General features: G+C 47.1%; 2 protein-coding genes across 10 annotated transcripts in view; one reads left to right on the top strand and one right to left on the bottom strand.

The window, feature by feature from the left end:
- Positions 1-16740, top strand: part of Fgf1 (fibroblast growth factor 1) — an 89828-nt gene that overhangs the window by 18140 nt on the left and 54948 nt on the right. The window lies entirely within an intron of this gene.
- The window catches only part of LOC115029847, an 89415-nt gene that overhangs the window by 70795 nt on the left and 1880 nt on the right, over positions 1-16740 (bottom strand). For both annotated transcript variants that reach the window (XR_003835405.1, XM_029471751.1), the window contains one exon: positions 11197-11286. Coding sequence is in view for 1 of the 2 variants with exons in the window: in XM_029471751.1 (XP_029327611.1) it covers positions 11197-11286 (90 nt within the window). In the remaining variant the exon portion in view is untranslated. The remainder of the gene's footprint in view (positions 1-11196; positions 11287-16740) is intronic.

Here is a 16740-nt window from a genome sequence, read left to right as displayed (position 1 = left end):
GAGAGCCCCAAAGGGTCCGTCACGACCCACCATTTGAGAAACCACAGGAAGTAGGGGTGGGCACTTCCTTCATCAAGGCTCCACCTCTTAAAGGTTCCACAGCCTTCCAAGCAGAACTCCAAGCTGAGGACCAAGGGTTCAAATGTGAGCCTACATGAGACATTTCACATTCAAATTATAGCAAACCATTATTTGTGGTCTCTAGAACCCAGCAGTAAGCTAGGCAGTGTCATACTTCAGGTGATGGGACCTCACTGGAAGGGCACAAAGGTCCCAGGGACAACATAGCCTCTTGTTTCTGCTTATGCTCTGCCTGCAGTAGCAACAGCTGGTACACACTTGGGGATCTAATTGTTCAGCAAGGGCTGGGGATAGTGGACAAAGCTGGGGAAAGGAGGAGACAGAGGAGAAGTGGCAGTAAACAGAAGAGAAAGCTTGTAGAGACAAGGTATGAAAAGGGATCGAAGTTGCTTCGTGCAAAGGCCACCAAGCTACAAGTGTCTTAGTCATGATTTCATGTAAGAGGCTGAGGACAACAGTGATGGAGCACACTTATAATCTCAGCACTGGGGAGGATGAGGCAGGAGGATCAGAGTTTAAGGACAACATGGGCTACATGGATGGGGTCTGTTAAGGAAGAAAGGAGGGGAGGGGAGGGGAGGAGTAAGCTAGGCCTAGGGGTGGATTCTGGCTTGGATTTGCTGTCCTACTAGGTATCTGACTGCCTCTGCTACCTGATACCACATTCCCTTCCCCTGGAAAACTTATCAGTAACGACTGTCAAGGAGATAAGTCACCTGTCCCCAAAGTCCTGCTGGAGAAAACTGAATGCATTTCACGTCCTTGTTCCTTCTCATCCACAGAAGAAATCCCTGATTCCTTCAGATTTAAACAGAGACCCTGGAGATTGCTAAGCAGGGATGAATTAACGGAATAACTGGGGAACAGAGAGAGCAGCCTAACCCTTGTGACTAGCACTTGAGCCGGGTGGCTTCCTTTCTTCTCTTTTGCTGGCTTGTTCCAGCCCCTGGACTTTGCCACTGTGCCCTCAGTGTGGAATGCTATCCTCTGAGTTCTTCACATAGCAAGGTATCTTGTTTTGTTTATTCTCAGCCTCAGGCCTTACCTCAAAGAGGCTTCCTCTTACTCTAGTCTTAGCCTGTCTTTCCTACGTGGCCTTACCCCGATCAGTAGCCTTTGTACCAATTTTAAAAACATTTGCCTATTCTATTAGAACACAAACCTAACAGTGCGGGAGTCGGCGCTTGTCTGTCTTGTTCCAGCTCCCTCCCCAGGACAGAGGCGAGCCACAGCTCAGTAGTAGCCACAGAGGACAGTGAATGAGCAAATCACTTCATCTTGGTAATTAGAGAGCCAAGGCCCGGGGCAGCAATGAGAGGTCCGTCCAGCTCACCCTCTTCTGTTCTCACAACTCCTTTGCATCTCAGAGCAGAGCTCTGAAACCTGGGTTCAGGACCTGCCAGTCCTCAGCTGACAGGTTTAGCTGGCTTGACATCACCTCTGCAGAGGCACGTAGGGCAGTGGTTCTCAACCTGTGGGTCTCGACCCTCTTGCAAGAGTTGCCTAAGACCATCAGAAATACCAGATACTTGATTCCTAACAGGAGCAAAATTATAGTTATGAGCTAGCAACAAAGGTAATTTTATGGGTGTGGGGTCACCACATCACGGGGAACTGCACTGAAGGGTCACAGTGTTAAGAAGGTTGAGAACCTCTGCTTTATGCCGACGGAAGCCTATCCCAAGTGTGTAATTCGTATAGAGATGGATAATCTCATGGATGAGGGGCACCTAAAGCAGGTGAGTGACGTCAAGCACCTGGGAAAGACACAGGGCTTTCCCCATTGATGGGGATAACCGAGTGGCTCACAGTCATCACCCAGCGTGTACAAAGTGCCCTCTGCAGACTCGAGAAAGAAAGTACTTCTAGAAGATGCTCCGGTCCTCCTGCCTCATCAGAATCCTTGTCAAGAATACCCAGCAAGGGTGGGAGTTGGGAACCAATGTTCCAGAGCCTTGTCCCTATCTCAGAGGCTGGGTGGCTTGACTTTTGGAGTAAGTCGCATGGCACAGTATTCTTCCTTCAGTGCAATTATTATGTCTGGTACATGGATGTTTCAAAATGGTTGGTGTAGGTTAGATTCAAAATGGCATCTGAGTAGGTCAGGACATTTTCTGACAACTCCCGTTCTTACCCATCCTCCGCCAGCCTGTGGTGCTCAAGTGTGTAGCATAGTGGTCAAGGATAGAGGCTAGGGGGTAGGATGGCCTGGGTTTAAATCGAGAATCCAGCGCTCCATAGCTGTGTGCTCCCAAGTGAGTTAGAGAACGTGTATGGCTCTATTAAGTAAACATCTTGACAGCACCTGTCTTTTAGGGTTCTTGCCAGGCATTTGTGAGTTAACACGGGTGAAATTCACAGTGCCTGCCAGCGCAGACAGTGCTGCCCTGGGGTCGGCTGTTCCCATCTCAGAGGGTTAGACATTTGAGACAACACCCACCATATTTTAGTTCACAGTGCATCAATAACAGCTAATATTTCCTCAATGAAATTTGAACAATTATCATTACTGACAAACTCAAGGTTTCTGGAAATTTCCATATGACCATTTTTTTTAAACAGAAAGAAAGAAAGAAAGAAAGAAAGAAAGAAAGAAAGAAAGAAAGAAAGAAAGAAAGTAAGTTCAGGACCATGAAGGCTCCCTCTTGCCCTGCTGATTCTGGTGACCCTGCCCTGAGACCCCCATCCTCAAAAGGAAGATTATCATTCTGGATTTTTCTTCATGCCAGGAACCTGGAGCAGCCCGCTAAGAGCTCTCTAAGTGCTGAAGGCTCAAGGCCGGAGTAGATGCAGGTTACCTATGTGTCACACTGAGCTGTCGATGTCCCCAACAATGACTAAAGACATGTAGGCCTTTGTTCCTTTTGCCCTTCACACAAAGGCTTTGGGCTTTCTACCCCAGGAACCATGGTTCTTCAATGCAGGGCCTCCCCAACAAAATTCTGTTCAGTGACCCCGAAACTGGTGTTAGTTTCAGATCACTTGGAAAAGGGTGGCAAGGATGGCAGTGGCTGCTGACAGTGGCAGATTGCATAGCGTTTGCCTGCCTGATGCTCTGCCCTCCCTCCTAGCTGAGGAACTACCCTTTCTGCTTCTCCCTCTGTGAGAAAGCCTTGACAGGGGGAGGGCTACAGTCAGACTAGAGGTGATACATGGCAGAGTGCAGCCTCTATTGATGCCTTTAATTCCCCGCCCTGCCCTGCCTTGCCCTGCCCTGTGATAGCTCAGAGTTGTGGCTATGGAAACAGCCAGTGGGATCAATGTCTCAGTGATGTGCGAATCGCTTGCCTTGCACCAGGTGACCATGAGCACATCACTTGGCTTCCGAAGCAGCACAGAGAGATGAAGTCTGGGAAGGGGTCCAGGCTGAGGTCTGGAGGAGAAGATGTCGGCTGCACCCACACCCAACTCAGCTAATCTTTTACCTCTGAGGCCTAGGAAGTAATATGGATTTAAACTTGGCTGCTCTCCAGGGTCTTTAGGCAGCTGCTCACTGAAGATTGATACTCTCCTCCCCCCCCCCCAAAGAAAGCTGGAACCTCTCCAGTCCCCCTTTAGCCCTTCCTGATACTCCCCTGCCTCCCACTAAGGCCTGAGGGTTTAATACACAGCTGGATCAGGGTGGACCCAGAGGTCTGCAGTGCAAGCAAGCAGGGAGGGCGTTTCTAAGGCAAAGCCCCAGTTGTTTCTGGTGACCCATTGACCTGACCCTCCCTGCCTTACGCAGTCCTAGACTGAGCCAAGTCTTCGGAGGGCGGCTTCACCTTGGGGTAGCTGGCCTGAGCCTACTGTGCTGGGTGGGAGGTTTAGATCCCACGCTGGATAGGCCCTGGGGAGGTCAAGGGAAGGACGGGCCAAGGAGGGCCTCATCTCCTCTCTCCTTCTCACTCTTCAACAGTCAGCTGAGGGCTTTGGGGACCTCTGTTCTAGGAACTGTCTTGAAAGTCTTTTAGCACGTCTTGACTGTAAGAGGGAAATCAATCTTGAATTGGTGACATGATGTCTTTTCATCAGCAGAGTGGCATTTATATGTAATCTTAGCACTTGGGAGGCTGAGTTGGGGGTTTGAGGTCTACCTGGCTACATAAAGAGACTGTTTTGTTTGTTTCGATTATTGAAAAAGCCTTATGGGCTGCAGAGATGACGCTGTTAATAAAATGCCTGCCTGTATTTGATTCCCCTGCATCAACATAGAAAGCTGCGTACCATAGAACACATTTATAACCCTGACATGATGGAGGAAGTGGGATGGGGTGCGGGGATGTGGGTGGAGGCAGGAGGATTCCTGGCATTCACTGGCTAGCTAGGCTTGCCTAGTCGGTGAGCTCCAAGGTGAGTGAAAGACTTTGTCTCAAAGAAAAATAATCAGGTGGAGGGTGATGGAGAAAGCCATTGCTGGCACCTGGCCTCCTCTTGTGTCTGCACATACATGCATATGTATGCACCTCCCTGAACACAAACAAGCTTGTATACATGCATGCAGTACAGACACAAAGAGAGATGGGAGGAGGGATTTCATAAAACTTCTCCTATACTGCAGCTGGAGGGAGGAGGGCCTTCTGGTAAAGGGCAAGGAGCTGTCCATTTGTCAGCGGAGGCGGCCCTGTCAGTGTTTTCCTGTATCCAGAGCCTTTTCTTCCTGGCCAGCCTCACATCCTGCTAGGCTGTGCCGGCCAGCTTATGTTGCTCATTATCTCTCCCCATCTTCTCTCTCCTCACTCCACCCGGGGCGGGGAGGGGGGGGGTATTTTTAACCTGCACTGTAATGCCAGGCCTGAGCAAGACTCACTGCCTCCATCCACAGCAAACAGGGCTGCCTGGAAAGACAACCCTTTTCCTGTGCCGGCTGATTCCTCTCCTTTCACCTTGATTTAGCAGGTACTTCCATAGGGAACCTGCACAGACTACAAAGGTAGGGTAGCCACGGTCCCTGCCCTCAAGGAATTTACATTCTAATGCGGCAGAAGCAAGGGCAGGGGTCAAAGAAAGCACAAGCACGCGCAGGTGCACACATGGTATGCCAAAAAAGAAATTAGAGACATTAGCAGAGGCTGTGGCAGGTCTGTGTTGGAAAACACTACAAGGGAAGACTTGGCTGGGGAGACTTTGATAAACAGGGCCGAGAAGCAAATCTCTGAGAGGCGATAGAGGCAGAGGCCGAGAACAGGCAGAGTTCCTTTCTCTTCCTGAGGTGGGAGAAGCTTGGTGTGTTCTACAACATTGCAGGAAGCCCAGGGATGGCGGAGGAAGTGGTCTGGGTAAGGCTGGGAGACATGCAATGAGCAGATGATATAGGACCTTGGAGCCATGCGGACTTGAGGCTTTATTTTGATGGCTGTGGAAAGCCACCGGGTAGTGGGTGATGATGGCGGTAGTTAAACTGTCACTTGGCTCCTGGCAGAACAGACTCAACAAAGTGAAAGAAAAACTGAAGAGATGTTCGAGAGACAGGCCAGAAGGGCCATCCTAGGAATAGGCTGTTGCCTCGAACTTGCCAATCACTGAACATTCTCCCTCCAAAAGCTGGCAGAACTGTATCATACAATTATAAGATAGGACAAAGGAATAGTCAGCCGCCGTGTCACAGGTGCTTAGTAGAATCTGTGTACTCAGAATAACCTATTTATTGCTTACAACTGCTATCTTTATTAGCTTTCTAAGCACGGTAAGCTTTTTTGCCCAATACTGGTCCCCTTCGAATCTTCTGGAAGGTGTGTAAATATTGTTTGCATCGTGGTACTGACTCTGTCCTTTATATGCTTGGAAAAGCTGCGGAGCCAAATGTGGCAAATGCACTTGTGTGTATGTGTGAGTGTGTGTATGCACACGTGCACATGTGTGCATGCATGCATGTATGTGCTAGTGCGGCTTAAACCTAAAGTCTTTTGCTCGTTAGGCAATTGCTTTACCACTGATGTACATACCTAGTTCTCTTTCCACTTTTTATTTTGAGATGAGGGACTAACTAAAGTGCCCAGATAGGTCTTGAACTTGTGATTCTCCTGCTTAGGCCTCCTGAATAACTGCAATTAAAGGATTACGTCATCAAGCATGGCTCAAATCTGCCAATCTTAAAGAAGGGATAGATTGTTGTGTATGCTTTTTCAACGTGTGTGATTTCGAACATAGTATCTTCACAGGGAATAACGGAATTTTTTCTTGTTGAATTACATTCTTGAATTAATGAGAAGATGTCACTCAAAATTATTTTGGGATAATTAAAGGAGCCAATTTTATTATCAGAAGTGTAAAATAAGGTGTAGGAAATTTTAGAAAAAGTAAAAATATACTTGTTTTTGTTAAAATATTAGTAATGTTGACTTATGCTGTGGCAGCTTTGTCCTTGGGCTTATGTCTGTCTACTTATTTACCTGCCTACCTATTACATGCATGAGTAACAAACACAGTATCAAACTGCATTTATAGCCTTTTCCCTCAATAAAGCACATATACTCTCCATCCTATTTAATATTCTCCTGAAACAGAATTTTGAGTTGTGGCAGCATATTCCTCTATAATTTTTAGTGAGTCTCTTACTATTGGATATTCACTTGGCAATGGTCAATGGTTCTGCATTGAATGTGATCCTTCAAAAACAAGTATGCATTGCTACCATTATGATTGGGTCCTACAGCAATTCCTAGACGCTGGGTGGTTCCTAAGTGAAGGCAGTTTATTTCTTATGGTTCTGAATGGTGGGAAGTCCAAAACTCAGGAGCCATCAGACCTAGTGTCTGATGTGGGCTGACTTCTTTTCCTGTGAAGTTGAGGGGTGATGAATCTCTGTGGCCCAGCAATCTACTGCATGTGGGCTCCACCCCTGAGTTCTACTCATTTGCAAAAGCAGTAACCTCCTACTACCATCTTGAAGAAGGGACTCAGCATGGGAATTGGGGATGTACAAACTGTTCAGATGGTAGCAGTCAAGGAAACCCACTCAAGTACAAAAGGGGAGCATGTCCCTCTGGCCTTTTGTGGTGGGCCAGTTGGTCTGTTTTTTGCCATTGTCCTTCAGAACAATTAGAACCTAGATGTGTTTGAAATCCTTCCATTTCCTCAGAGCTGCTCCTTGCTCTTCTTTCCAGTGTGATCTTGGTGCAATTTCACCACAATGGGGTAAGTTAGGGAAACATCCCAATTGTGACTAAAATGTGAACCCTGAAGACAGGCAGTCTGACCCCTCAATATCCGGGTGACCACAGAAGACCCTTCCTTAGAACTTCTGGTCCCTGTGTATCAATGAAAAGGACACTGGGTAATGTATGACAGTTAAGGGAACTTTATCCTCAGATTTGGAAAACAATTTCCTACTCGTCCCCCCCACCACCCCCAGTGGAAACCCAGGAGAATGAATCTTAAAAGCAGTCAAAATCTCTGCTATCTTTATTGCTCCTTTTCCTCATTTGGGATTGGGACAGATGCCAAACCCTAACATGTTAAAGACAGGGGTTCTTTTGTCCTCTTTACCAAGAACTAGGTTAGTTGGATTAGAGCTAAATTTAAATAATTCCATGGTTCCCAGCTGCATAAAGAATGTAGTCCCTCTTCTCCCGAAGCCAGCTGTGTTTTATAACTGTCTATCCTCACTCTAAACAAATAGAGTGGAAAAAAAAAACCAGGGCTGTCTAGAGCCATCCTAATTTGCTCCCAGTTTTATAGAACAATCCAGAAATAACTGACTCTGCTGTGCAGACCACAGAGCTAACCTTACTAAGGCACTGTGTCTCATCTAAACACACTGATGTTAACAAGCACATAGTAGGTGCTCAGTGAGCTGCGCTGGAGGCACAGCATGGGCAGACACTTTTCTTACCAACAGCAAACCATAAAGGAGTAAACCAGAGTACCTGTTTAATGGAAACACTGGCCGACACTGTAGGAAGGGCTGGAGACCAACTGACCGACCGATGATTAAACGAACAAGTGAGAGTTGAGTTTGTCAGTTGAACGTAGAGTACTTTTTTTCTTCTACATCAGAGCTCTTGGAACATATCATGGTAGAACTGTGGAAGGATTTCTTTAAACCACTGCCGCAGGTATCGTGTGTAATAAAACACTGCTGATGGCCAAGCTAAGCTTTCCCATTTCTGTCTAGCTGCAAGTCTTAGGATGTGTAGCCGTGTCTGTTCGATATCAAGATCACCGATAGCACATCTGACTGTCTAGCAACACACACACCCTATGCACTTGGCTGGTGTTGGCTGTGTGCCTGCTGTGTGTTAAGAAACCACACTGCTGAACAATCAATGATAAAATGGCTTCTCTTGGGAGTAGGGAGATGGCTTGGTGGCTACAGTGCCTGCTGTACACACATGAGAACTTGAATTTGGTCTCCCAAACCCACATTTAAAAGCCAGGCATGGTTGCTTGCTTTTGTAAGTCTAGCAGTGGGTCAGCGGGGGCAGAGACAGTGGATCTTAGCGAGTGCAGCATTCACTGGCAGACTCCACCTTATCCTTTGAGGTAAGGTAGCCAGTGCTAGTGGAGGATAACATCCTGTCACTCAAAATACATGAGTGTATACAAAACTGCACGTGTGTGAGTGCACACACATACACATACACACATGCACATCTGCTTGCACGTGCACATACACTAACACAAAATAAACACCACATAATGGGCTTCTTTTCTTAGGCTACTACAAGTCTTAGAGGGAAAAGATAAGCCATAAACAAAAGTAGGCAGGAGAGAGTCTAAGCTCATTGAAATGACATCATTTGAGGTCCTCTATGATTAGTGTCAAACTAACACTAACCCTGGACATCCCTGTTATACCCTCTGTTCAATAGTCTAAGGCTAGGGAGATGCCCTCTGTTTTCCCATGGACCTTTGTTCAAGTGATTCCTTTATTCTGTTCCCACACATGCAAAACCTGCTTGTGCTTCTGGCAGAGATGCCTCATTTTCCACCAAAGCTCCCTAGCCCACATCCTCAGCTCCTGGTACTGGGCTCTCATAGCACTTAGCAGAGCCTGATACGGTGCTTGTGATTTAACGTCGCATCCTCTCTCAAAGACAGTGAGACTATCTTATCCATCCTGAATCATCCGAACAACAAACAGAGGCTGTAAGATGAGATCCTGCCATGTATGTTTTACTGTGGGCCAGGGGCTGGCAAGAATGCTTCTTTCACATCTGGGTAACCTGCACGAAGGGTAGCAGCTGCGGTTGCTTACAAGTGTGGTGACTGAAGGTCAGAATGGTCACCTGGCTTTGTGGGCGTAAATCCAGAAAGCCTCACATTGAAGTCTATGTCTCTAATCATGATTCCAACTTTATCCTCTTGTTCTGTCTAGCCAGGTTTCTTGTTCATAATAGGTTTCTTGTTCATCATAGCTTTCGTGGGGCGACTCCCTGACAGGATAGGGAAGCCCAGGGCAGTCTCTCCAATATCATGCTGTAAGTCACAGCTACCAAGACTTGGCAAATGCCATAGTTAGTGTTTACATCTTCTCTTGTACTTATCTAAGATGGTGGTTCCCTACTGTGGTGGTTTGAATATGCTTGGCCCAGGGAGTGGCTTTCTTGGAAGAAGTGTGTAATTGTGGGTGTGGGCAATGAGACCCTCCTTCTAACCAGGAGCTAGTTTTCTAGCAACCTACAGGTGAAGATGTAGAACTCTTAGCTCCTTCTGTGCCATGCCTGCCTGGATGCTGCCATGCCTTGATGATAATGGAACCTGTAAGCCAGGCCCAATTAAATGTTGCCCTTATAAGAGTTGCCTTGGTCATAGTATCTGTTCACAGCAGTAAAATCTTAGCTAAGATACCAGCCTTCCAAATGCTTGCACTCTTTAATGCAGTCCCTCATGTTGTGGTTACCCCAACCATAAAATTATTTTCATTGCTACTTCCTAACTGTATATATACTGTTATGAGTTGTAATGTAAATATCCATATTTTCTGGGGTCTTGGGTAATCCCTGTGAAAGGCTCATTCAACCCCCAAAGGGGTCGAGACCCACAGATTGAAAATGGCTGACTGAGGGCATAAGGGCGATGGTGGCCAATGGAAAAGTAAACATTTTGAACTGGTTTACCACAAAAGATTAGATGGCGGCTTAGTTTAGACTCTTTGGGTCAGCGGCACAAACCCATCATGCAGCCCTGCTTGAACCCAGGCTTTCATGTAGCTGCCTCTATCTGGGCTGAGAGGGTCGGCCTCCCTCCTGACAGGCCCTGCCAGCTTCCTCAGAGGAGAGTGGTGTGGCTCCCAAGCCTGTCCCCGTGTATTACCCTACTCAGTTCCAGACAGGCCTACTTTTGTGAGCACAAGTGGGTGGGTAGCCCTCTGTGGCATCCCAAGTCGGTGGAAGCAGGGCCAGATGGGCAGTTGGGTTGGAAAAGTTAGGAAAGGGAGAGAGTGGGAGAGCTTTCTGCAGACAGCCACCAGCAGGCCAGCCAGAGTGCTCCCTCCATTCTCTCTGGGTCATGAATAAGACCCAGACCCTGAACTCCTCAGGGTTCCCCAAGCATGCCATATCTGTTGGCAGGTAAGACAGGCAGTTCAGTTCTCCCTCTTCTTTGCCCCTCTGTCTAAGGAACTAAGGACTTGGTAGCAGCCCTCTCGAGCTGAAAGCCATCCTCATTGTAAGATATTCAGAGTTGAGACCAGGAAGGATCTAGGAGAGGTGACTGGGTCATGAGGGCTTTGAACAGCCTCATGGAGTAATGAGCTACTCTGTTATCTCCAAGGTAGGTCTTTAAATTTGTTTGTTAAATTTGAGATAGTCTCTAATAAAGATTGTTCTCAAACTCACTATGTAGCCAAGGAAGATGACTTTGAATTTCTGATCCCCCTGACTGGGGTGACAAGCATATGCCACTTCAGTGTGGAGGGTTGAACCCTGAACCTCATATATGCCTGGAACACACCCTACCAACTGAGCTATGTACCTTCCCTTCAGGATAGGTTTTTTTTTTTCTTTTTCAGTTTTTACATTTATTTCCTTATTCATATGTGTGTCCATGTCCATACGTACATACTAACACGTGTGTAGAGCTCAGAGAGCAACTTGCAATAGTTAATTCTTCCTTGTACCATGTAGGTCCTGGGTACTGAACTCAGGTCATAGGCTGGGGAGCAAGAACTTTCAATGGTCTGAACCAACTCACCAGCTCAGGTTAGGTCTTTCCAAGCCGCCAGTCAGCTCTGACTCTGTCATGTGTCTCTCTTGCCACCTGATGCCTGTGCTGCCAGTAACTCTGAGAAGAGAAGACAGCCCCCACTAAATATGACCCCTTGACCTTGGACTTCCTGTCCTCCAGAGCCATGAGTTAAATAAATCTTCATTCTTTCAAAGTTACTCGGGCAGGAGAGATGGCTCAGTGGTTAAGAGCACTGACTGCTCTTCTGAAGGGCCTGAGTTCAACTCCCAGCAACCACATGGTGGCTCAAAACCATCGTAATGAGATCTGATGCCCTCTTCTGGTGTGTCTGAAGACAGCTACAGTGTACTTCTTTATAATAATAAATAAATCTTTGGGCCAGAGTGAGTGGGGCTGACCGAAGTGATCAGAAGTCTTAAATTCAATTCCCAACAACCACATGAAGGCTCACAACCATCTATCTGTACAGCTACGGTGTACTCATATACATAAAATAAATAAATACATCTTTATAAATAAATAAATAAATAAATAAATAAATAAATAAAACCCAGTGGGTGACTCTATTTAGCAACAGAATATAGATTTACTTTCTTTCCTTGGCTTGAACTTGGCTTACCAGCCACATTCTCATCTTTATATGCTACTCCATATGCCATAGCTCAACTTAGCTGCCATGTTTTTTGGGAAGATGCACCAGAGGATATAAAGACAGACAGACAGACAGACAGATAAATGAGTGATTGATGCTGGAGGGTCTAATGTAGCACACCATGATTTCCTGATTCACTGATGCCGTTCTGCTGGAATTCTCCATGAAAGCTATAACGTGCACAAGGCATCATGAGATTCTCTAAGGGTCAGAAACAGGTACTGGGAAGATGGAGCGTCTCTGATATGCCCCCTCTGACCATCAGTTATATTCCAGTTCCGTGGCCTCCTGGGGGACATCTGCAAGTGTCACTAGAAAAGCCAGTCCTCTATATCAGGTCCATGGGGTTGATGTTCTAGCTGCGCTTCACTCAACAAAATCAGACTTTAATTATATTCCATGCAGCGTGGCTCTCCACTGACAATGTTGTTAATTCAGGACTGACTTTCCTGACCTTGGTTTCCAGAATATGAAATGGGACAATTAGAAAATAAATTGCAGGAGGGAGCCTCATCCCCAAAGAGAAGGGTTTGCAGACAGCCAGTCTGGCTAGAGGTCAGTAGCTCTGTCCTCAGTGCCATGAAGCAGACAGGCAGACTAGTGATCAAGAAAAGAGGAGGCAATGTTTGTCTACCCATGGACCTTTCCACCAAGACCACCAAAGGGAAGCTTATGTGTGTCTGGGGAAAAGCAAGAATCTCTGTGCCCAGGGTACTGTGGATAGGAAGGACCTGAATGTCTACAGGTATAGAGAGGCCCTGGATCAGCCACTGCTACTGAAGACATAAGGCTTGAAATGAGACTTCGTAGGTAGGGGGAAAGGCTTAAAGGAGAAGAGGAAAAACGGGGGTCAGAGAGGTAACATCACCATCACCTAGCCCAGTTCTCACAGAAAGTTGTAATGAGCCCAACACCTTGGCTCCTACCCACCAGGTAAAGGGCTTAACCAGTCCAGAGAATAGATAGCTATTGACACATCTACAGCATCATGCAGCAGTTGGCTACCCAGCACCACAATTCCTGCTTCCTAGATGCTGTTTCCACATATGACCAGACCTTGAGTACTGTAAGTTGTAAATCAATGTGTGCACCACTGAGGAAAAATGTCCCCCATCCTGACTCTAGAGATGCCAACCTACTTACAATGTGTGCATCTGAGGTTAGGAAAGATTAGGCACCCCAGTGGGTCAGGAGTCCAGTTTCTACTTCCATGCCATCTCAGCCATATCTCCTCTGTATCCCCTGGTTATAGAGGAGAGGACACAAGGCTTAGAGCAGTGGTGTCTACACCCGTGGCAGGTGACACAGCTGGGGATCCACAGAGCCTGGATCTATCCTGTGCCCAAACTCATTGCCCTAACGATTAAGCCACACTGGCGTTTGTTCTTCCTCCTAGGCTCAGCAAATAGAAACCACCAAACTGTAGGGAAAAGGGAACCTTGTTGTATTACGCCCTTACCCATCTGGGTTCACTTGTGCCTAGGCTCATTTTTATCTCAGGCTCCCTGGGATTTACACATCTGCCCTTGGGTTGTGGAGTCAGGCAACTTCTGCAAGAGGCTCAGAGCTCTGGCTATTCGCTTCCTGGTTCATAAGCCTGCTTGGGATGGGTCTTTCTTTTTCTGACCCATCTCTTCATTTCCCAAGCCTCCATTGGTGATTTGTGCCAGATTTTATAGCATCATCTTTGACCTTGAACCTCATCCTTCCCACATCTTCCTCGCCTCCTCCCACCGCCCTCATCATCTTAACCCTTCAGCATCTCCCTGCCTTCTTCCAAAGCCTTATTCATGTCTTAATCACTTCCTGGCCCATTCACATATCCATCTCATGAAAAAGTTTCCTAGAATTCCTGCCTCTTAAGATGAAATATGGGATGAGATAAGAGATGTCTGTGTGGGAGAAAGACAACTGGACATGTCTTCTTGCTCGCTTTGTGGCCCCTTGACCTTCCCCGTTGACTATGGATCACACAGACAAGCAGCTCTTGGCTCCCAACTCCTGTATCACATCACCCTCTGCCTTGACCTTTGTCTCTCCTTCCCCAGTTTTCCATGGTGCTAAAGGTAAATATTCCCACTCAAGTCTTCCCCATCGCTTTCAGACGCTCTTATTCTCTCCCTTCCCGGCCACTGAGTCACCCTTTCCTACCACACCTCTCTCAAAGCCTTCCCCAAGATGAAGACTAGGAATTGGTACTCCCCCCTGACTCCCCACCTCTCTTTCTCTCTCTCTCACCTGATTTTACTCCCTGCTTCAGAGAGACAATAAAACCATGGCCTGGGACCTCTTCCTAACTAGCCAGGCCTCTCTATTGGAAATGCCTGTTCCCTTCTTCCCTGACCTTCTCATTCAGCCTCACCCATCGGAACCCATCCTCACCACACTGGCTCCCTGACATGATCCCACCAGGAGGAACCCTGAGACACTTGCCATGCCAGCACGCCTTCAATCCTGACTGGCACGGTTCACTCGCAGCATTCAAGGGCACACTTGGCTCAGCATAGGTCTCCTCGGTTGGAAGTTTCTAGAGAGCACAGAGATGCCTGCTTCATTTACCCGTCCTACAGTCCCAGGAGGCCTCTGAATGCATGTGCTGAGGACTGAGGTGTAGCTCAGTGGTTCAGCACTTGTCAAATGTATACAAAGCTCTTTGATGGATACCCAGACCCCCCCCCCCAGTACCAAATCTGAAAACGAAGAAATGCAAAGAATTCCCAGTCACCAGTGAGACTGTGTGTCCATTTAAGACGGGAGTGCCTCAAAGGCTCCTTTCATTTGATGAACATTTACAGATCCTACAGTGAACTAAGTCTTGTGTTAAACATGGTAAACATAACAAAAAATACATAAACAAAACAAAAATCTCCCACTTCTTGAAGCTTGCCTTCTAGCAGAAAATGCCATTTTTTAAGTGATTATATTGTTACCCTCTGAATATTGGACTATTGTAAGTGTATTAGAAACAACCTTTGGAAAAAATGCACTGTGTCAGCCCAGCTACATTCTCAGCCCCCAAGTACTGAAATAGCAGAAAGTATTTCAAAAGCAGCTTTCTAGAGATATAATTCACACATTACAATTCACCATTATAAAGTACACAACTCAGTGGCTTTTAGAATCATTTAGAAACATTTATAGAATCATGCAAGTGTTTCTACTGCCTAGTTGGGGACATAACTATTAGCAGCTATTTCCTATTTTTTTTCATTCCTTTGCTCCTTAGAAATAACTAACCTACTTTCTGTTTCCATGGATTTGTCTATTCTGGACATTTCATATATGTAGAATTCTCCGAAATGTGACTGGTGTCTTTCACAGCCCAGTTCACCATGCCGAAGCTTGTAGCAGAATTTAAATCCATTTTATGGCTGACTAATCCATCCCATGAAGGTACTTCTCGGATGAGTAATTCCACCGACATTAGAAGACTCATCTTATGTGGACATATGCCTTCCCTGCTCTTAGGTATATACTTAGGTGTGAGATTGTTGGGTTATAAGCTAACCCATGCTTCACTATTTAAGGAACTGCCAGCCCTTTCCAAAGTGGCCACATGATTCTGTGCTCCAAGCAGCACCACACAAGAGCCCCATTTCCTCCATCCTGGTCAACACTTGTTGCTGTCTACCTTTTCCCTTGAGGTCCTCTTGGTAGGTGTGACATGGTGCAGGGCTCTGGACCTTGAACTTTCTCAGTGGCTAAAGATGTGAGCATCTTGGCATGTGGAGACAAGAAAGTCTGGATTACTTGAAAGTTTGTGAGGCAGGTCCTGACTGGGGTTGGGCAGCACAGTCCCTGCAGGGTATCAGCTCTTCCATTAGCTACAGGGCCTGAGAGGGACGTCGTACTGAGGTGAAGCAACGCACCTTCATCGTACCTCCCTACCCCACTGCTCATAACCGGTGCCCCAACCCTCTCAGAGGCTAAGATGGCAAGCCTGTCATTGGCATCCAGAGAAAGACCAGAGACACAGAACAAAGAAGACAGCTGACTCAACTGCCTAAACCTGTGGGCATTGCTCTCAGCTCAGGTGATCTGAGAAATGGCTTCCGCTCTCTTATCACATGACAAGGGTGAGGATGAGGCCAGACAGACACAAGTTGGAGTTCCCGCCACTCTGGGAGCAGTGAGGAGGGAGGGCATTTACCTGTCTGCTTCTGAAGTTTAGAACCAAAGATGAGATTGTAGAAGAGATCTGACGGGGGTCATCTTCAGCTCTGCAGGCATCACAATGAGTTAGGGGCACACCAAACACTCAGCCCTCACAAACTGTGGGTCACAGGGAGTGCTAGGTTGAATGGGTACATCAGCTTGTGAGTGGGTGTACTCTGATACTGTTCCCACATGATATGAGCCAGAGGCCACTGTGGAGTGACCCTACAGTGGGGTCAGGGGCAGACCTCCTGGGTGGGGAGGCAAAGGCCCACAGCCAGGAAGAGCTGGTCAGCCAAGGAACCGCCCTTAGCTCCAACACAGCCAAGAGAGACCAACAGCTCCAGTTTGAGTCATAAAGGCAAAGGAATGGGCAGACTAAGACAGGCTGAGGCCCAGAGCAAGAGCCTTGGAAGACAAGTTCTTCTCTTTTGGAGAGGCAGAGGAACCCTGACTCCTCTCTCCTACCACCACTGAGGGCCAGGGAGGGTGAAGCTGGAGAAGTCTGAGGGACAACACGTGGCCTAAGAAGATGTGTATAGACAAGGTGTTTTTAGCCACCAAAAAGCCTCAATATAAGAAACAACAGTCATGAAGTGTGGTGGCGCACGCCTTTAATCCCAGCACTTGGGAGGCAGAGGCAGGCGAATTTCTGAGTTCGAGGCCAGCCTGGTCTACAGAGTGAGTTCCAGGACAGCCAGGGCTACACAGAGAAACCCTGTCTAGAAAGAAAGAAAGAAAGA

This window comes from Mus caroli, chromosome 18 (assembly GCF_900094665.2).
Source record: "Mus caroli chromosome 18, CAROLI_EIJ_v1.1, whole genome shotgun sequence".
Lineage (NCBI taxonomy): Eukaryota > Metazoa > Chordata > Mammalia > Rodentia > Muridae > Mus > Mus caroli.
This window is presented reverse-complemented; position numbering and strand designations above follow the sequence as displayed.